This window comes from Zootoca vivipara, chromosome 3 (assembly GCF_965207765.1).
Source record: "Zootoca vivipara chromosome 3, rZooViv2.hap1.1, whole genome shotgun sequence".
NCBI lineage: Eukaryota > Metazoa > Chordata > Lepidosauria > Squamata > Lacertidae > Zootoca > Zootoca vivipara.
In genome coordinates, this window is record NC_142586.1 from 8933702 (window position 1) to 8955247 (window position 21546).

The window sequence follows — 21546 nt, forward strand, 5'->3', positions numbered from 1 at the left end:
CACTGTATTGTTACCTTCATTTTTGGTTAGCATAATTTAGTTTCAGCAACACAGAAGCTAATAATGTGGTAGTTCCTTTTACAGGTGAATGCATTGCTTTTATAACAGTTGCTTCTGTCTTCCTAAGTGCAAACACTTCCCCAACCAAAGGTAAATTGTTTGCTTGGCTAGTAAGAGAAACACCTGTTCCAGGGAACGAGGGTTGGGCAAGAAATAACTCTTTGCTTCAGAATACTCTAAGTACAATATAGATTAACCTGAGAATAGCAATTCCCGTATAATGAAATTAGTTTATATACTAAAAATATAGAAATGCATCTGCGCAAAACAGTCTAAAAGGCAGGCCCATGTTCTACTGAAGTGAATGGAAAATTCAGAATGATTATATGGGATCAAATGTACAAACCTCCTTGTGGGGTTTAAGTTAAATCACACGGAGTTGTTGCTTATGACTACTTCTCCCTATTTTGCTGGGTGAAGTGCTGCTGTTTCAGGTTTTAGCAGTACATGCCAATACTATACGATTGCCAGACAATGGATGGAACCTATTTTGTGCCAAAAAGGGGATTATTCAGGGGTGTCAATGTTGTCACTGGCATGTAATGCAAGCAAGCTTCAGGGAACAAAGCCCATAAACTTCTTGATCTTACACCTGCATACCGTGTTTCTCATATTATAAGACATGTCTTATATTAATTTTTTCCTGAAAAAAACACAGCATGGCTTATTTTCAAGGGATGTCTTATTTTTTAATTAAGTACCGGTACCGGTATCTGTACAGACCACAGACCTGCTCCCACCGGGTCTTCGCGCGCGGCAGGCAAAGGCTGCAGCCGGGTCCTGGGGCTGCTCGCGCGGAAGGCAGAAGCTGCAGCCGGGTCCTGGGGCTGCGCGCGCGGAAGGCAGAAGCTGCAGCCGGGTCCTGGGGCTGCGCGCGCGGAAGGCAGAAGCTGCAGCCGGGTCCTGGGGCTGCGCGCGCGGCAGGCAAAGGCTGCAGCCGGGTCCTGGGGCAGCGCGCACTGAGGCTGCAGCCGGGTCCCGGGTGTCCGCGCGCAAAGGCTGCAGCCGGGTCCTGGGGCTGCGCGCTGAGGCTACAGCTAGGTTCCGGGTGTCCGCGCGCGGTGCGCAAAAGCTACAGCCGGGTTGTGGGGCTGCACACGCTGCGCACTGAGGCTGCAGCCAGGTCTCGGGGGTTAACGCGGCAGCAGCAACCCTTCTTTGCCACAGACCTTCTTCCACCACCCGGTACGGCTTATTTTCGAGGTATGCCTTATATTTTTCCACCTCAGGAAAATCCTGCCATGCCTTATTTTGTAGGGATGCCTTAAAATATGAGAAACACGGTATCCTCAGAGTTGTCTTTTGATGTAATATAAAAACTGCCCTGCTGCACAAGATGAGGATCAAATAATTGTACACTTGGAAGAGACCTTGAGGGTAATCTACTCCAACCCTCTGCAATGCAGGAATCTCAGCTAAAGCATCTATGGTGGATGACCATCCAACTTCTGCTTAAAAACCACCAGCTTCCAAGGGAATCTATTCGACTATTGAACAGCTCTTACCAACTAACCCAGTGTTCTGTTTCCAGTAGTGGCTGGCCAGAAGATTGGATGTTTCCAAAGAACATAGCGGTGATTCATTCTTGGTCACATGCCTCTACACACGGAGATTACATTTGGCTATCTTGTATGAAGGTGTTGTATACAGCAGCAGTATACATGCTATTAACGCATTTCCAGATTGGCATCTTCTAACATTTTCCCTTGGAGAACGCGAGCTTGAAACCTGACAGTTTGTCTTCTGGTTTATTTATAAAGCCATGTGGAGAAGTTAACAAGTACTAGGTATGCTATTAGTATTGCAATAAAAAGACAGGATAAGTACATGTTCAGAGTTTAATTTTCACTGAAATGAAAATACCAAGCAACTTGAATTAGGCTGCCCTATGGGCCAGGTAAGTTAGCTGATACTATACTGTGCAGTGCCAAATTGAATAAAGGGGGTTTCACATGTTTTTAACAACATGATCAGCTATTATTTTGACTCCAGTAAGTGCTTCATAGCAAGTTGGTTTAATTAAACTCTGAGGAAGCAAGAATCCATAAGTTCCTCTGTCCCGAAGCTCAAAAGTGAAAGAATACTTTATGCCAAGGTCATAAGCCCAGTCGTCTGAACCTCCTGGAGCTAAATCTATGGAAAGAAGCAGAAATACTTACTACTTAATACCTCAGCCGTAACACTTTGTCAGTACCCTTATGCATTTCCTGTTCACAAAGATACTAAAATCTTTATATTCTTATTGTAGCAGTCTAGGTACTTACAGATTGTTTGTGCACCAGGGCCCGAAACATAGCGGTTTCTATGTTTACTTTTAATGGTATTGGCTACATTGCTTGCCAGAAGTTGCTAAAAAAGGAAGAAAAAAGTTAATTAGCCTAAGGAAAAAACCTTAATTGCACTAATTTATGTAGATTTATGTTTAAGCCAAGGATTCTAAAGCATTCACACACTTGTAACAAGAAAAAGCATCTGACCCTTTTATAGTGCACAATTTGAAAACAAATAGGAGAAGCAAACTGAGGAAAATCGTGCTCTAGGAAAACGTACATAGAAATCTCAGTTCTATGGTATGTTATGTCATAATCATGCTGTTCTATTCCTGGCCCATGTATTTGCTGGCTGCATTATATATGCAGTAATATAAAACAACTTCATTCTATATGCGCTAGTCTTCCAAGAATTGGTGCTCTCTTTTATTGTGAGCCTCTATCCACCCATCATCTCAATCAGTGCCTGCTTATATTGCGAAGGAAATAACGTTTTGGAAAGCATAACAAGAAATTTATGTACACTTTCTTTTAGCTAAAAGGAAAAGAAACCTGACTAAATCAAAAGCCAATACTGTTCAATGACACCAGGTATGAAGAGAACAAAATAGCATTAAATGTATTTGTTGTAAAAAAACAAAAACACTTCCAGAATCCAGAATGAAGTCTCCTTAATTATACAGAGAAACACTCTTTAGGCATGACACATACAAAAGCAATCTATTTGCTTTATGTCAGTAAAGCCCTATTAGCTAAGCAAGCAGATTTTAGCGATAGTGCTCTCTGCAAATCCTTGGAAGAACCATTATATTACCATAAGGGCAGAGACCAGTTGTAATTAATTCTGCAAGATGTTTTTATAAGCAAGTTCAAGCTCCATGCATTTGTAACCTGATGATTCAATCCGCTTATCTTTCCAGAAAGCTTTTTATTTCTTCCTTTGGATTCTCAAGTGATCCACAACAAAATAAATACCATAAAAACATTCAATCCAAATAATTGCTGCTGGGTCCCCCTAATTCCCTTTCATCTCATGGGTTGAGCAACTTCATGGTGGAAAGACAAACCAGCTCTCAAGACTTCATTTGCTGTAATTCTAGTTTTGCTAATCCGTGCAATTAAATGTTCCTGACCACTTCAGTACTGAATATAAGGTATAATATTTTATGCATGTTTCCATAAATTAATTACTTGAATGTGGGGAAGTAGTAATTCTAGACAGGGTAGCCAATGGTTGTCAGTCAGATGTTGGACTACAGCTTGTATCACCTAGATCAGGGATTCCGAAACTTAGGGCTCCTGCTGTTTTTGGACTACAACTCCCACCATCCCTAGCTAGCAGGACCAGTGGTCAGGAATGATGGGATTTGTAGTCCCAAAACAGCTGGAGACCCAAGTTTGGGAAACACTGGCCCAGATTATCTCTCCTACCCATACTACATTGCACAGTGTAGCATAAAGCAGGGGTCAGCAAACTTTTTCAGCAGGGGGCTGGTCGGCTGTCCCTCTGACCTTGTGTGGGGCTGGACTATATTTTTTGGGGGGAAATGAATTCCTATGCCCCACAAATAACCCAGATATGCATTTTAAATAAAAGAACACATTCTACTCATGTAAAAACATGCTGATTCCCGGACTGTCCGCAGGCTGGATTTAGAAGGCAATTGGGCTGGATCCGGCCCCCGGGACTTAGTTTGCCTACCCCTGGGCTTAAAGCTTCAATATGCCTACCTACCTATTTACACCTGTAGGAAGAGTCTGGCGTTCTAGTCTTCTAAGAATTAAGCTTTTCCCAAAATACTGTACGTTGAATATTTTGTGCTTCACAAATGTGGTTCTGAGTCTTAAGTGTAACAAATAACGCACAGCACAGTACGCGTCAACAATCAGAATATAAAGCAGCTTTATCTATTCAGACGCTGTGGCTCAATTCAGATGTAATGACAAACCATGACTTGTCATGAGAATGAGTAATGTCACGCACTGCCTCCTCTCCACATGCAAGGGAAAGGACGCTAGAAATTCCTGCAAGCTAATTTGCTATTTTGTCTGAAAATAGGAAAGCGGTTGGTTTTTAATCAAGGGTCGCAAACGATGGTTAATTCTGGTTTGTACGCAAACTATGCGCAAAGCCTAGATGGGAAGGAGGAGGGAGCACATGAAGAAAATCCAGAGCCTGCAATAAACCCAGATGCCAACTTTGCTGCCACATACACCCAGACAACACCATTACTGGCCCCAACAACATCCAACATACCATCTCAGGACTATTTAATTGCTCATCTTCTAACATTGTGTATGCCATCAAATGCCAACAGTGCCCTTCAGCTCTCTAAATTGGACAGACAGGCCAAACCCTACGCCAAAGGATAAATGGACATAAATCTGACATCAGGAATCACAAGACAGAGAAACCAGCAGGAGAACACTTCAATCTCCCAGGACATTCTATACAAGATCTCAAAGTAGCTGTTTTATTACAGAAAAATGTCAGAAATAGACTGGAAAGAGAAGTTGCTGAATTGCAACTCATTACCAAGCTTAAAATCATGGAGAGACCTGGTCTGAATAAGGACATTGGATTCTTATCTCATTATACATGATAAAGCTTTCTTTAGCCATCTCACCCCTTGCTTTTCCCTGCAAGACCAATTGCAGTCGTCAACAGGTTTACCACTCCTATCAGCCAATCACCCTTCTGAGTAATACCCCTCCCCACCCTCTGACTATACATAAGGGTCTGGTGACTTCTGTTTCAGTGCATCTGAAGAAGTGTGCATGCACACGAAAGCTCATACCTATGACAAACTTGGTCTCTTAAGGTGCTACTGGAAGGAATTTTTTTGTTATTTTTTTGTTTCGACTACGAAACAAAAACCTGTAACTTGTCAAATCCTTGTTTGTCATTACATTTGAACTGAGCCTGTGAGTAGAGACTGCCAGCATTTAGCAATTTATGAAGGAAATCTCTCTTTGGGAAATCTCAAGTTCAAAAGCAGGACCATAGCAGGTCTCTGGGGCATCATAAAACTTGAATAGTAGGCTACTTACCATCTCATCATGATCTTTAGTTTTATTTCTTGTGTAAGAATATGGGAACAGAACCATTTGGGAGTAAGAGTGCATTGTTATATATGCCTTAATATGATTCTTGTGCTTTCTGAGAAAATTAGCCACAGCTTTTACTTCGGGTTCAGACTCAGGATAAGGTCCACAGTATGTCTCCTCGCAGGCATCATCAGACGCCCCTATGCCTAAAAAAAAAAGCAGCTGATTTAAAATGTTTTCCTTTAAAATGGCATGACTCTAATGAGTAACCAAATAAGGGGCATTTTAAATTCTGTATTTATGCTATAAAATTAAAAACTTTATTAAATATTGAAACATAATTTTATTCATACATTGCTACTGCAGTATTATTCAATTATTTGTTTAGTAATGGGATATATGGCCATAATTTGTGAAAGGTCCAATCCTATACAGTGGTACCTTGGGTTATGAACACGATCTGTTGCAGTTCATATGCAGTTCATAACCCGAAATGGTCGTAACCCGAAGCGCCATTTTGCGCATGCACAAAGTGCAATTTCTGCGATTTTCGTGCTTTGCACATGCGCAGAACGCGCACGGGGCGAAAATACTTCCAGGTTTGCAGAGTTCTTAACCCGAGGTGTTCGTAACCCGAGTTACGACTGTATGTGACTTCTTTTTCAGGAAGACTGGAATGCAGAGAATTCAAGCTGCCATTAGTCTATAAAAATCCTCTTGATATTTCTACCTGTATAGTACTGATGGCTGTTTCATACGTGGCATTTTATAGATTCCTGTAGTATAAATAGATGGGAAGTCTTGCTTAACCAGTTTCTGGGAATGCAAGTTTTAAGCAGAAAAGCAACTACTGATCCAGAATCTCATAGACATGGGGAGAACTCACAGCACCCAATATATTTAATAACAATTTGAACATTGTGGGTAAGGTGAAGATCTGCCGAGCAGCTTATCCAAATACAGGCAAACGTGAGAGCACAAGAATCTCCTGGATCAGGGCAGCAGCAAATTGAGTCCCATCATCCTGTTCTCATAGGGGCCAACCAGATGCCCAAGGGAAGCCCACAAGCAGAAGTCGAGTGCAACAGGTCTCCCCCCTCCGGTGGTTTCTTGCAACATTGGCTCCAACAGAAGCACATTGGCTCCAAGAGTGGAGGTGGAACCCAGCGATCACGGTTTGTAGCCAGTGACAGCCCTACCCACCATGAATTTGTATAATCTTTCAAAGTCATTCAAACCGATGGCCATCACTGCCTGCAGTGGGAGCAAGTCTGAATGGGGTAACTGTGCCCCTGAAGGACCAGGTACGCAGCCTGGGAGTCATTTTGGACTTACAGCTGTCCATGGAGGCGCAGGTCAATTCTGTGTCCAGGGCAGCTGTCTATCAGCTCCATCTGGTACGCAGGCTGAGACCCTACCTGCCTGCAGACTGTCTCGCCAGAGTGGTGCATGCTCTGGTTATCTCTCGCTTGGACTACTGCAATGCGCTCTACGTGGGGCTAACTTTGAAGGTGACCCGGAAACTACAACTAATCCAGAATGCGGCAGCTAGACTGGGGACTGGGAGCGGCCGCCAAGACCACATAACACCGGTCTTGAAAGATCTACATTGGCTCCCAGTATGTTTCCGAGCACAGTTCAAAGTGTTGGTGCTGACCTTTAAAGCCCTAAATGGCCTCGGTCCAGTATACCTGAAGGAGCGTCTCCACCTCCATCATTCTGCCCGGACACTGAGGTCCAGCATCGAGGGCCTTCTGGCGGTTCCCTCGTTGCGAGAAGCCAAGTTGTAGGGAACTAGGCAGAGGGCCTTCTCCGTAGTTGCGCCTGCCCTGTGGAACGCCCTCCCAACAGATGTCAAAGAGGAAAACAACTACCAGACTTTTAGAAGACAGCTGAAGACAGCCCTGTTTAGGGAGGCTTTTAATGTTTAATAGATTACTGTGTTTTATTTTTCTGTTGGAAGCCACCCAGAGTGGCTGGGGAGACCCGGTCAGATGAGTGGCATATAAATAATAGAATTGTTATTATAGAGCTAGACCATCAATATAGAATTCACATGTCATATGGGGGTTGAACATAGCAACATTTTCCCAGTCTGGTTTTAGACTACAATTCCGCTCAGCCCCAGGTGGCCTGTGCTGATGGCAGATGTAGTCCACAGCCTCTGTAGGAAACACCACTACTGTATACCGAAGATTCAGTGAAATGCGACACACATCTACTCAGAGGTATGTCACATTGAGTTCAGTGGGCTATACTCCCAGGTAGGTGGAGAGGATTTTTGGTTTAAGGACAAAATACATATTCAGAAAAGGTGTATTAAAAATAAATAAATACATAAATTGATCTTACCACACCAGCCCGCATCAAAATTTCTGTTCAAGTCTGTACCAGTGCATCTGTTGTTGCCATGCAGGGAACGGCTTTTTCTCCACATTCGATTCTGTATACAAATGCACCCCATTAAAAATAAAAGGATTCAAAAGCATTTTAAGGTTGATACCATCAGTCTTTAATGTATATTATTAAACCAATCGCAGCATCTGGAAAGAGAATCAGGTTTGACTCTGATTCGCTTGATCCGCTTTAATTTAACTCCCTAGATTGATAAATTGCCCTCATAAATCCCGTTGCAGATGTGAGATGAATAAATGGATTGTTATGATGGATAGTATCCACCCTTCTTGCTGAAGTCTTGCTTGTGGACGCAGATAGGAGTGACCTTTGGACACTATAACCAGGGCTACAATCTTGTTTCCAACCTGAGTATGCTTCTTAGAAAGAGTTCTCTGTCGATAACTATTTTTTTTCTGCAGTGCCACCAACTAAGAAAGGTCATCAACTAGATAAGCAAAGGGAGATACTGTAAGTGGAAAAATAAGCCAAGGTCTTAATGACAAGAAAAGGAAATGTCTCGTTAAGAAGAAAAATGCTATTGAATTCTGCAGGGAGACACTGAGGAGATGCCCACTTTGTGTGGTAACAATAAAACTGTTTCCTCCTTTCTCCCTGGCATGGAAGGAAATCTGGATAGAAAATGTTTATCCTCAAATGGAGGGATGAATGCCTTTCCCACTTAAAGCTCTCCAGCTGTCCTTGTGCACATGCTGTTCTCTCACAGGGCTACAAGAAGAAGAACCTAAAATTACTCAGTGTGGCTGATCTTGGATAATGCCAAAGAAGAAAACAAATGGGAATCCTTCTGGGTGAGACAGACATTATTATTTTATAACCAGGAGGGGGGAAAGAGGTTGCCAACCAACTGCACCTTTCCTGTCTGAAATACTTTGGACTTCAGAACATGTCAGTCAATGTTCCTATAGAAATTATACGCAGAAGATTAAATCAGTGGGTTGTAGCCAGTGTTAGTGATACTCTGAATAGATTCATTGAGATTAACAAACATGACTAGTTTGGGTCCATTAATTTCGGTGGGTCTGCTCTGCTGGATACAACTCAATGCTTAAGCAAAAGGAACAAGAAAAAGGATGGGTGGGTAACATCACTCTTGCCCAACATTTCAGGTGGCTATGAATGTTTCCGTGAAGTCAGAACACCCTCAGCACTTTGGGTTGTCACCATCAGGTTTAAAGCTCTATAGTTTAGGGGGGGGGAGAAAGAAAAGCCTAGCTAATCCTAATTATGTATATATGATCTTGTATGAAACCAGGGTACATTTTATATTCTATATTTTTTTGTAGAAAATGTTACGTTTACCCAACAATACAGAAGAAAGCATCCTTAAGAGCATGCATTTCATTCTGCTTTAAGATTGTGAACTTATCCCGCCCCCACTGGATGTTTTAAGGTGGAAGGACTAGGAATAGCCAGCCATTTCATGGTATTCATGAGCTTTGTGATGCTCCAAACCAAATCCCACAATTCTTCTATAAAACATGTACTTACAGTAGTCCATGTGAACTCATAACCGTCCACATTCATTACTGGCATGACATAGAAATCAACGTGCCGCAAAAGTCTTGCCATGGCCCGATCTCGCTGTAGAAACTGAGTGGCCTACAGAGAACGAAAGAACGAGATTTGATGGGAAGTGTCAAATGGTGAGATGCCTGGACAGTGTTCTTGAAGCCACCAACATGAGTTTGACCAAGCTGTGGGAGGCAGTGGAAGACAGGAGTGCCTGGTGTGCTCTGGTCCATGGGGTCACGAAGAGTCGGACATGACTAAACAACAACAACAACAACAACAACAACAACAACAACAAAGCTCTTTGGAAGCAGGGCCCCATTTGTATTTTACCTATGACATTCTGTATGGGACCATATACACGAATGGGTGCTCCATGTACATATAAATAAAGTCTGTTTGGGGGGAATATGCCATGTACTTACGTGTCCTATGAACCAGAGACAAAAGGCTGGAGCAACCCATTCTCTGGCATGGATGCCACAATCGATCCAAATAGCATTCTTTGGACTTCTGTCTCTGTTAGAAAGCTAATAAGAGAATAAAAACAGAAAGTTCGGTTGTATAGGGTTTCCTAGATGGTACCAAGATTCCTGGTCAAATCCTTTTCCTGAAGAGTTTTCTAAAGAAATCCCTGTGAAATGTCATCCATAAAAACCACACCACCCGCTGGTTATCATTTCACAACAACTAGCATTGTTTGGAATCTCCATGCTATAAAAATAAAGTAAAATTATGCATTACAACCGTGTGAAAAATCTGTACCGTCAGACAAAATAATTTGTGTGTGAGACACTTGCAGCGCAGTTCTATGAACCTTCACTATTGAGTTCAAGGAGACTTATTTCCCAGTAAGCGTTCTGTTATGATTGCAGCCTAAATCATTGTTCAGCTATAGTTAAAGCACCTTTGCCGCCCCATATCTTAAGTATATGAAATCCCTCTATTTGAACTAATTGAATGTCATTTCAAATGACTGGGATAGCTCCGTTGGTAGAGCATGAGACTCCTAATCTCAAGGTCGCAGGTTCAAGTCCCAATTTGGGCAAAAGATTCCTGTGTGGCGGGGGGTTGGACTAGATGACCCTTGTGATCCCTTCCAACTCTACAATTCTAGGATTCAAAGCACATTTGTCAAGGTGAAAAGTGTTCTATATCCCCCCACCCCAAGTCTCTGTTTATAAAAAGTTACTACGATACAGTCCTCTCTACGTCTTCTCAAAGTGCTTTTCTATACTATACAGGACTCTTCCTAACTCGGTGTAGAAAGTAGCTCTGTCTGTATATTTGATATTACTACTACTACTACTACTACTACTACTACTACTACAAGGGACGCGGGTGGCGCTGTGGTGTAAACCACTGAGCCTTGGGTTTGCTGATCAGAAGGTCGGCGGTTCGAATCCCCGCGATGGGGTGAGCTCCTGTTGCTCGGTCCCTGTTCCTGCCAACCTAGCAGTTCAAAAGCATGCAGTGCAGGTAGATAAATAAATAGGTACCGCTCTGGCGGGAAGGTAAATGGCGTTTCCGTGCACTGCTCTGGTTTCACCAGAAGCGGCTTAGTCATGCTGGCCACATGACCTGGAAAAACTGCGGACAAACATTGGCTCCCTCAGCCAGTAAAGTGAGATGAGCGCCGCAACCCCCAGAGACATTCGCAACTGGACTAACTGTCAGGGGTCCTTTACCTTTACTACTTCAAAATGGTACTCACCCTTCACCTTCAGGTCCCACGGCAAATTCCAACAATTTGAAATTCAGCATTGAAGACAGATAGAACAAATTATAGTCACCGGAATACGGCAAGTCCTGAAAACGCATTTATCAGGTGCTACCCTGGTCCCTGAATCTTGTGCTTGTTACCTCCTCCTTTCCTTGCCCAATTCCATTTACAAAAGCCAGTCAGACTGGGAATTCAACCTTACTACACTGATGATGGGACAGGATATATATAAAATATATAAAAGGATGTCATATAGAGGAGGGTAAAAGGTTGTATTCTGCTGCTCCAGAGAAGCGGACACGGAGCAATGGATTCAAACTACAGTACAAGAAAGAAGATTCCACCTAAACATTAGGAAGAACTTCCTGACAGTAAGAGCTGTTCGACAGTGGAATTTGCTGCCAAGAAGTGTGGTGGAGTCTCCTTCTTTGGAGGTCTTTAAGCAGAGGCTTGACAGCCATATGTCAAGAATGCTTTGATGGTGTTTCCTGCTTGGCAGGGGGTTGGACTGGATGGCCCTTGTGGTCTCTTCCAACTCTATCATTCTATGATTCTAGGATGAGGTCATAAGGCTAGTGCAGGCCAGGACACATGGCACAAACAGCTCTGTCTAGTCCCTGCCCTTCAGTATCTGCCGCCCAAGGCAGCTGCCTCACTCAGTCTCATGGCAGATAAATTCCACAAGCCTGATTCCAGAGATTCTTCTAACTCTCTCAATGTTCAAAAGGGAATCCACGCAAGGCGTCCGGTACCGGTGGGGAGCTCTTGACAAACTGTACCTTCAAAATATAGAGTGGCCGTTTCTCATAGGAATCGCCAATGTGTATTTTTTGGAGGATATCCGAATGTTGTGCGGTTATTTCTGTCATCCAGGAGTATATCTAAAATAAAATAAGTAGAATTTCTTTATATAAAAAAATCTACATCTATGCCTATTTTAAATATGAAAGTGAAGCATACCCCATTTGGTTCCTCATACCTAGAACTGGCTATTTAATGTAACAGATCAGGAGTTTACATTGATCGGAAGAATGGATTGCACCCGATACAGTGTTCCATTTTCACAATGAGACCTCACCTTGAGCTTTATTACACAGGAACCCTGAGATTTAGAATCCCCTCCAAACTGATGCCGAAGTGTTATACATGTTTGGTATAGTTTTGCACTGTGAGCCTCACATTTTGTACTGCCCCCCCCACTGAATAATTGATACATCAAATGAAGGTTCACAATTAACACCCCAAAATCCAACACTGTCTGATTCTCTCTAAAATGTCACACTTGTTTTCTACCGTTTTGTACCACAAACCCTGTGTTTTGGACTGGCCCTCAAGCTGAGTAACCAGTACCCAAACTGGGTGCCAGAGGTATCCCCCCCCCCAAAAAAACCCAACAACATTGGCACTAGTTTGGAGTGAATTACTATGGATAATATGGTTTGATATAAAAATTGGAGTATGGATGAATATGCAGAAGTAGATGTTTAAAATGAGACCCCATGGAGGGGATGGGGGGAGGTCTCGAGATTCAGATAATCTCTTTATATAGATATAGATATATTTATTCTTGGTTTATTTGTACTTTGTATAAGTAAAACCAATAAAAATGATTTCAAAGAAAAAGGAAGAACAGTGTTGTATAAAACTGGAAGTGCTCTCATTTTCTCATGTATATCATCTTCAAGTCATCTCTACAGTGTGAAACTTGTTGCTTAGAAATGATCTCATTCAGTTCCTCATATGATGTAACACCCAGCCATAATTGGAAGCCATTTTTTTATTCTTGGGACTATAGGTGCTATGTTTTAAGGTTTAAGTTTCTGCTAAGTGTCTCAACCCACCAGCCCGTTTGAGATAGGACAGAATAATAACAAGTAACAATAAGAATGCCTTTGCTGTATAAGAAAAATTAACGATGAGTTCAAAGAGTCAGTGTGGCATAATGGTTAGAGAGCTGGACTAGGAACTGGGAGAGCAGGGTTCGAATCCCCACTTGGCCATGAAACAGTCTCCATCTCTTAGGATGAGATCCTTGGGAGATAAAGATGGTATATAAATGCAAATAAATAAATAAATGCATTGAATTATATAAATGATGTAGACAATTTTGTTGAAATATAGTATCCTTTTATAAAAATACTTTCCAGATAACCCTGAAGCATAGCAACCATGGAAATAACAGATTGGACTCTGGCAAACTTAAGCAGACTGGTCCATCCTAGAAGTGTGTGTGTGGTAAGGGAAAAGAGGATAAGTTGGAATTTTGTTTTTGTATCTTTTCCCTCTTTCTGCAATTTTTGTTATATGTATATTAGAAACCAATAGAGCTATTTTTTTATAATAAAGAAGAGAAACAACGAGAATGCCTTACTTCTTTTAGAGAGTGATATTGTTCATAATACGATAAAGAGCTCCGCGGGGAGACAGTGTCGTTGAGAGTTTGTGCCTCAACCATTTTTTGAACGTCTTCCAGCAAAACTCTGAACAAGAAAGAGAGAGTGTACCATTTAACAAAATGGTTAGATTCTTGCTTGTTTCGTGCACGAATAGCAGGAAATAAGAGTCTCGTACTTGTACGGAACAGTCGATTGGTTAAGCGCCGCTTTCACATTGCCGACATCAGACACATTGACGTAGAAATGAACCTCTTTGCTCTTCATGATGTTCTTGGGGGAATCTGGCTGCCACAGCACAATCTATTCACATTTACAAAAACATTTAAAGAAAATTGAAATAAACATTGGGTTAATTAAAAGGAATCACAATGGCAAATGGTAACAGGTAGAAAAACTCTTGTGTTTCTGAAAGGCTGTCTAAAAACAATACAGTGGCAAGTGGGCGGGCAGGCCGTTGGTGGTGGCAAGCAGGCAGACAATAGGCAGCTGCAGCGAGGCAATGGCTGTGGCAAGCAATCAGCAGTGGTGGGCAGGCGGGTGAGCGATTGGTGGAAGTGAGCTCCCCTACCCCCCCAAAAGCTAAACAACTTAATTTCTTAATTTTGGGTTTTAAAAAAAATAGAGGTCGTCTTATACATGGGGGCATCTTATACATGGAAAAAATACTGTACTGTATTTATCGACTTGCACTGGTATGCTTTCAAACTGCTAGGTTGGCAGGAGCTGGGACAGAGCAACGGGAGCTCATCCCGTAGCGGGGATTCGAACAGCCGACCTTCTGATTGGCACATCAGTAGTAAATATAGGGACAGCCCTGAAGCATGTAGGGAAGACTGATTATGACTGTGTCAATGTGTCCATACTATGAAAATAAATGCCTCTATGATGACAATTGCATGGAATGGAGAATGCAGGTTCTCTGCGAAGGCGAAACAATATTGTGCAACTCCTGGTTTAAGGTGTCATTTGTATGCAGGCCCAGTGACGAGAAGAATTGCATTCTTTGAAATAAAAATTGAAACGGGATGAATCACACACCCGCCTCCCTGACCACTTTGATCTGTGGAAGTCTCTTGTGCTAGAGCAGGACAAGAATGTTGGATAACACCGCCCATTAATTGCAATGGCTCCCCCCCCCCCAGAAGCAGTTACCTTAAAAGTAGTGGTCAAATTCTGGAGAAATTCAACATGCCTGTCCGACTGAGGAAGAGCCCACAAGACCTGATCACTGGAAGAGAGAGGGGGGGAAAGGGAATTATTGGTAGTAGAGAAGCACTGAAGACATGCAAAGGAAATCACCAGACCCCCTAATATGAGTAGAACTCAAAAAAAGCGTGCCAGGGATACTTCTAAGAGTTCTTAAACCACCCAGTGCATCTTCAAGAAGCCTCACAATCCACAGACACTGGTGATGGCTGTCAAACAGGTCAAGCATCGATGCTAGCCAGGTAGGGGCAAGAAGGGCACAACAAAAGCTGGGTTCTCAAAACATGCCTGTTTGATATGCTATCTTTTAAGTGACTATGGGGTTGCGGCGCTCATCTCGCTTTCAGGCTGAGGGAGCTGGTGTTTGTGCACAAACAGCTTTCCAGGTCATGCGTCCAGCAGGACTAAACTGCTTCTGGCACAACGGAACACCATGATGGAAACCAGAGTGCATGGAAACACCCTTTACCTTACCGCCGCAGCGGTACCTCTTTATCTACTTGCACAGGTGTTTTTAACACCCTAAACCAGGCATAGGCAAACTCGGCCCTCCAAATGTTTCGGGACTACAATTCCCATCATCCCTAGCTAACAGGACCAGTGGTCAGGGATGATGGGAGTAGTCCCAAAACACCTGGAGGGCTGAGTTTGCCTATGCCTGCCCTAAACACATAAGATATTTTAAACTGGGTGTGTGTGAGATATTGTTATTGCTTGTTACGTATTTTTGTGGTTTTATATTGTAAACTGCCCTGTGATCTTGGGATGAAGGGTAGTAAAGAAACTTAATCAATAACTATAATAATTGGTACAGACCCTCCAAGTGTCCCTATTTTCCAGGGACAGTCCTGGATTTACAGAAGCCATTCTGGTTTCTGATTTGATCCCGGAACATCCTGCTTTTCCTTAGGATGCCCCCATTTTCATAGATCGGGTCCTCCCTTAAAGAGGGCACGTGTTGCGGTGAGGCCTAGCAACCAAACCCTGTGTTGTGGGTGGGTACGATTGGATAGCCACAACACCCAAGTGGTAGGTCCCTTGATGCAGGGATCAATCTGGCCAATGGGACGCTAGCCAAACCGATCAAGGGACCTATATATGCCCATGCACGTGACTCAGAGCTTCCTCTTTTGGTCAGTGCATCGGAACACCCGCCCACCTCTCCCTACTTTTAGGGCTTGCACACTTGACCTTGCTATGCCATCGTCTTTCGTCTGTCGTTGGGACAGGGGCACAGCAGGAATTTCCCCCACTTGGCTGATTGGCTGGTACCACTTGGGTTTCGCCTGCCACGTAGCAAATCGTCACAACTTGTAAGGTTGCAGATAGGCACTGGTTCAGGTAATAGGGATGGGGGAACGCTCTCGCCATCCCTATGTGAAGGGTATTCCGTTAAAGGAATCCAGGGACTCAATGGTTTGGTCAACCCTGAGAGGGGTTGTGCCCATGCCTGAGTCCAGGGGGGACATCTGCGTGGCGGACATAGCCTGTTCCTGGCTTTTTGCCTATCCAGGTGTTCACCCTTGGCTGACCTATGCTGGTGCCCTGGGTCGGCGCTACCTGCAAGGGTGCAGGGAGTTAGTGGAACCAGAGCCTATGCAACCACTCACTTGCTGTAATCAATAAAGTTGTGGCCTAAATTCTGCCAAAAACCAAACCAAAATTTGAGTCTTGTTTGAATTTATTTAAGGGGGAGGTTTAAAGGCCTTAACACGCAACAGAAATGTTGGAGGGTATGGAGTAATGTGACCCCTGAGCCAAGGAGATAAGTAACTAAACTACCTTTAGAAGACATCTGAAGCCAGCCCTGTATAGTTTTATTATGTTTTTATATAAGTTGGAAGCCTGAGCGGCTGGCGCAACCTACTCAGATGGGGCAGAGTACTGTATAAATAATAAAATTATTGTTGTTATTATTATGGAATAGGACGTCCCTATTTTCATTGGCAGGTGGCACTGTGGGTTAAACCACAGAGCCGCTCTAGGGCTTGCTGATCAGAAGGTCGGCGGTTCGAATCCCTGCAACGGGGTGAGCTCCCGTTGCTCGGTCCCAGCTCCTGCCCACCTAGCAGTTCGAAAGCACGTCAAAGTGCAAGTAGATAAATAGGAACCGCTCCAAGCGGGAAGGTAAAGGGCGTTTCCGTGTGCTGCTCTGGTTCGCCAGAAGTGGCTTTGTCATGCTGGCCACATGACCTGGAAGCTGTACGCCAGCTCCTTCGGACAATAACGCGAGATGAGCGCCGCAACCCCACAGTCGGTCACGGCTGGTCCAAATGGTCAGGGGTCCCTTTACCTTTACCTATTTTCGTTGGAGAAATGTTGGAGGGTATTTTAGCATGGCTACTTTAATTGGGATATCAACCGAAGCGAAAAGGCCTGCCTTCTTCTACTCAGCCAATATGCTTGATCCCCATTGACTTCGATAGGATTTAACAAACTTGTCCACTGCTTTTGAGGTTCTGGGAAAGTTCTGCTTGTGGCATTTGCATGTGAATGAGCTATTCACAGGTCAAGCTGCCATTTGATGCTGCAATCCTGAAGTGAGTCACTTACACCTGTGAGCTAGACCCATTCTAAAACTGCTTGGAGGTTTAATTTTAATTTTAATTTTAAATCTCTTGTACTCTCTGTCCCTCATTTAGCGCACAGTGAGTAACTCTGCCAACCTTGCTCTTGGGCAATCATTGCAAAACACAGCCCTCCACAGGAAGAGCAAGCCCCAAACCCCAAACTAAAAATGCTTATTAGAAACCAGGGTGGGTAAAAAAATCGATGATTATAAATGAATAAATAAATCAGATTTTTAAATTTTTATTTAAATCAGATTTTTAAAATAAAATGCTTTTGGAGCAAAAATCTTTCGAAATAGAGTTTTCTATTTAAGTTACATTTTAGTCCATCAGGAAATAAGGATTTGTTTTAAGTTTTCCAAGTGTGCTAAAGTCTGGTGTTTTTTTAAAATTGTTTAACCACATCAGTTAACAAACATGAATACATATGCTATAATGTTATCGTCTTAGTTAAATTGTTTAAATTGCTTGAAGGAAATGATTATTTTTCTCCTTCCTACAAAGTAGAAAAGTTGTCCAAGTATAAGCAGTTAACTTATTAAACCTCACAATAATTTCATCGTTATGGGTCTATGTATTTCTAATAGTATAACAAATCAGTAATTTTTATTCTAAAAATGAAACCTTCATCTGCTTTTAAATATTAAGATTACACCAGCAAGAAGGAGCCTTTTTGTAAAAAAAAAAAGGATTTAAATAAAGTCTTACTGACTAGTGATTTAAATCATGATTTAAATGAAATCCACCCTGCTAGAAAACAGGACAAATTGAACTAAGGACCTGTCCATATGTTGGGTAAATGTGGATTGTGCCTCTTTTGATTCCACACCACGTTCATGCGGAGATTTGCTCCATTTTGAAAGTCTCAATAAGAAAGCTACATCAACTACATACAGTATAAGGTAGGTAAAGGACCACTGGACGGTTAAGTCCAGTCAAAGACGACTATGGGGTTGTGGTGCTCATCTCGCTTTCAGGCCGAGGGAGCTGGCGTTTGTCCGCAGACAGCTTTCCGGGTCATGTGGCCAGCAGAACTAAACCGCTTCTGGCGCAACGGGACACCATGACGGAAACCAGAGCGCATGGAAACGCTGTTTACCTTCCTGCCGCAGTGGTACCTATTTATCTACTTGCACTGGTATGTTTTTGAACTACAGTCATCCCTCGGTTTAAGTACGCTCCAGTTTGAGTACTGAAAGTACGCTTTCAGTTTAAGTACTCTGCGGACCTCTCTGGAACGGATTAATCCGCTTTCCATTACTTTCAATGGGAAAGTCTGCTTCAGGTTAAGTACGCTTCAGGTTAAGTACAGACTTCCAGAACCAATTACACTCAACCTGAAGCATACTTAACCCGAAGTTAATTGTGCACTTAAACTGAGGTACCACTGTACTAGGTTGGCAACAGCTGGGACAGAGCAACGGGAGCTCATCCCATTGCGGGGATTTGAACCGCCGGCCTTCTGATCAGCAAGCCCAAGAGACTCAGTGGTTTAAACCACAGATTTAGGGAGGCAAAAGTGTGGAACAGGAGTACAGTAGTTGGAGGAGGTGGCCACACGGGCAAAATGAAATTAAAGGAGGCACAAGGGGTTCACAACCATATTAAGCCGAAGTATGGACGAGGCATACTTGTCTTGTGGGAAATGTTTGTCTGCTTTTATGGGGAGAATATATCCTACTAGTATCATGAAGCCCGTTAAATTAACGGGTGCTATAATTAATTAGCGGGGTTCCCCCCCCCGGTGACTCACCCACCGCCACCACCTCAGACCCTCACTCAGTCCCTTCCCCGCCCCCCGCCCCAGCCAGCTGCCTCCTCAGCTTCCTCTCCCCCCCCATTTCCCACCCTCTTTTTTCCTACTCTTTCCCCCCCCTCTCTCCCCTCGCTGGTCCCAGTTGCAGCAGCCCTTCCAACCCCCCCCCCCAAATCCACGCACACTTCCAGGGACTAATTCCCCCTTCCCCCGCGGGTGCGCCCACCCGCCCGCTCTCCTGCTTTCGCCCCTCAGTAACAGCTAAACGATCCTTCAGCCCAGCAGCCGCATCACTTGCGGCTCATGCGCTCTCTCTATCCACACCCACCTACCCTCCCTCTCCCTTTCGCCGGCACACGCCTGCCTCCTCTCCTTCCCCTCTAACGGAGAAGAAACCAGGAGGAAAGAGAGAGATCCTTCCATAGCACAGCAGAGGCAAGGGGAAGCCGCGCACTTTTTTTTTGTATGGTTGTGTATATGCAAGCATGTAATCTCTCTCACGGTCCTGGTTTATCCCATCCGAAGTCTCTGCGCTCCAAGTCCCAACGGCTGTCCGTGGGGCACATGCGCAGTAGCGCAATCCCACGGACACAGGGACTGGACGCAGAGACACTTGCACTTTATTATATAGGATGCCATTTTAAAATGTGGACTTTTGGGGGGGAGGTTATTGGGTTGTTGTTTTTATTTGGATTATGTATTTTGATTTTATTCTGTGAACCGGTCCCGGGTATAGGGTGATATATATATATTCAATAAAATAAGAATAAGAATACAGTCATACCTCGGGTTACAGACTCTTGAGGTTGTGTGTTTTCTGGTTGCGCACTGCGCTGAACCTGGAACTACCGGAACGGGTTACTTCCGGGTTTCGGCGCTTTGCACAAGCGCAGAAGCACTGAATCGCAACCCGTGTGTGCAGAGACACGGTGCTGCGGGTTGCGAGCGCTGTGGGTTGCGAACGTGCCTTCCGCATGGATCACATTCGCAACCCGAGCATCCACTGTAATAATAATGATGATGTTCAGTTTTCCTCAAAGTCTAGTGAAATGTAATGTCTGAGTTTATCGAAGTCCATGAAGGTTTTTGAAGTCCATGGAATGTCAAAACATTATCCTGAACTTGTACGTTAGAAAGAGCAGAAGATTTGGACAGTTTAATCTTTCCTGACATGTTTTTTTTTAATGTTTCTCTCATTCATTTTTGGCTCTCAAATCAATATATCTGTCTTTGCTTCTGAAAAGCATAACAACACAGACAAAATGAACTCTTAACACAAACGACTCATTGTTCTCACATAAATGGATTCTGTTTACACATGGGAGTCATTATTTTAAGATTTCGGTAAAACGAAAATAATGTTTCCTTATTTTAGGATGCAATCCCATACCCACTTACTTGGAAGTAAGTTCCATTGAACTCAAAGGGACTTGCTTTGAGTATAGGTCTAGGCTGCAGGGGTGGCCAACTTCCAAGAGACTGCGATCTACTCACAGAGTTAAAAACTGGCAGTGATCTACCCCCTTTTGGGGGGTTCAGGTCAAAGTTGTTGAGCTTTTTTAGGAAAGAAAGCCCTGTTTTTTGGGGGGGGTCACGTAAAAGTTGTTGAGCTTCTTTATGGAAGAAGGAAAGTAACATTGAGCTTTTTTTAGGAAGGAAAGCCCTGTTTTTGGTGGTTCAGGTCATTTTAGGGGTGCAGGGCAAAGATGTTGAGTTTTTTTTTAGGGGAGCCAAAGTTTTTTAGCTTCTTTGGGGGGAGCCACTGATCTACCGGTGATCTACCACAGACATCCAGTGATCTACCGGTAGTTCACGATCTACCTGTTGGACATGCCTGGTCTAGGGTTTAGCTATTAGTCTCAATGTGCAACATTATAGTATACAAGTCAACTTGTAATTTGACCGTGGCAAATACTTCATGCAATGAGTAACAGCTAAGGATTTATGTTTCCAAAAGAGACATTTTGCTACATTCTACACTGATTTATATATCTCAGTTAAAAAGTAATAAGCATATTTGGATATCTGCCTCATGTTAGGTTCAACCATTGGACAATATGCTTCTATTCTATGTGGAGATTTCCCACCTCTCTCATTAGAAAACAAATACTTACCTTTGAAGAGCAGTAACATTCTTCTTTTGGCCAAAGGTGGATATTATACAAATTAGAAGGAAAAACTTCAAAGCCGCCATTTGCAAAGAAACCAAGCGAGACAGTGGAGGTTCAGGACCTGCTCTGTTGATTTTCTAAAGTCTCTGTTGAAAGAATGGTTAAAATTTAATGTTATCGCTCTTTGTAATCCTCACAGCTCCCATCCCTTGTGTGACTGAGTCAGAGTAGATTCCTTTACAATGACAATTTTCAAAATGTAAAGTGATCCTCTGTGTGCAGGTCTAAGCAGTTGCCAGGTAAAGGTAAAGGGACCCCTGACCATTAGGTCCAGTCGTGACCGACTCTGGGGTTGCGCGCTCATCTCGCATTATTGGCCGAGGGAGCCGGCGTATAGCTTCCAGGTCATGTGGCCAGCATGACAAAGCCGCTTCTGGCAAACCAGAGCAGCACATGGAAACGCCGTTTACCTTCCTGCT

The 21546-nt window shown here is 43.4% G+C and overlaps 1 protein-coding gene across 1 annotated transcript; it reads right to left on the reverse strand.

Annotated features, from left to right (window-relative positions):
- Window positions 1-1884: 1884 nt before the first annotated feature.
- CPB2 (carboxypeptidase B2) lies at window positions 1885-21434 on the reverse strand. Its single transcript, XM_035110186.3, has 11 exons — window positions 21071-21434; window positions 14577-14652; window positions 13600-13724; window positions 13400-13508; window positions 11808-11909; window positions 9731-9835; window positions 9285-9395; window positions 7731-7821; window positions 5382-5584; window positions 2325-2409; window positions 1885-2193 (listed from the first exon to the last, which is right to left on the reverse strand). The coding sequence occupies exons 1-11, from the start codon at window positions 21148-21150 to the stop codon at window positions 2009-2011; spliced, it is 1272 nt and encodes a 423-aa protein (XP_034966077.1). The 5' UTR covers window positions 21151-21434; the 3' UTR covers window positions 1885-2008.
- Window positions 21435-21546: the final 112 nt, after the last annotated feature.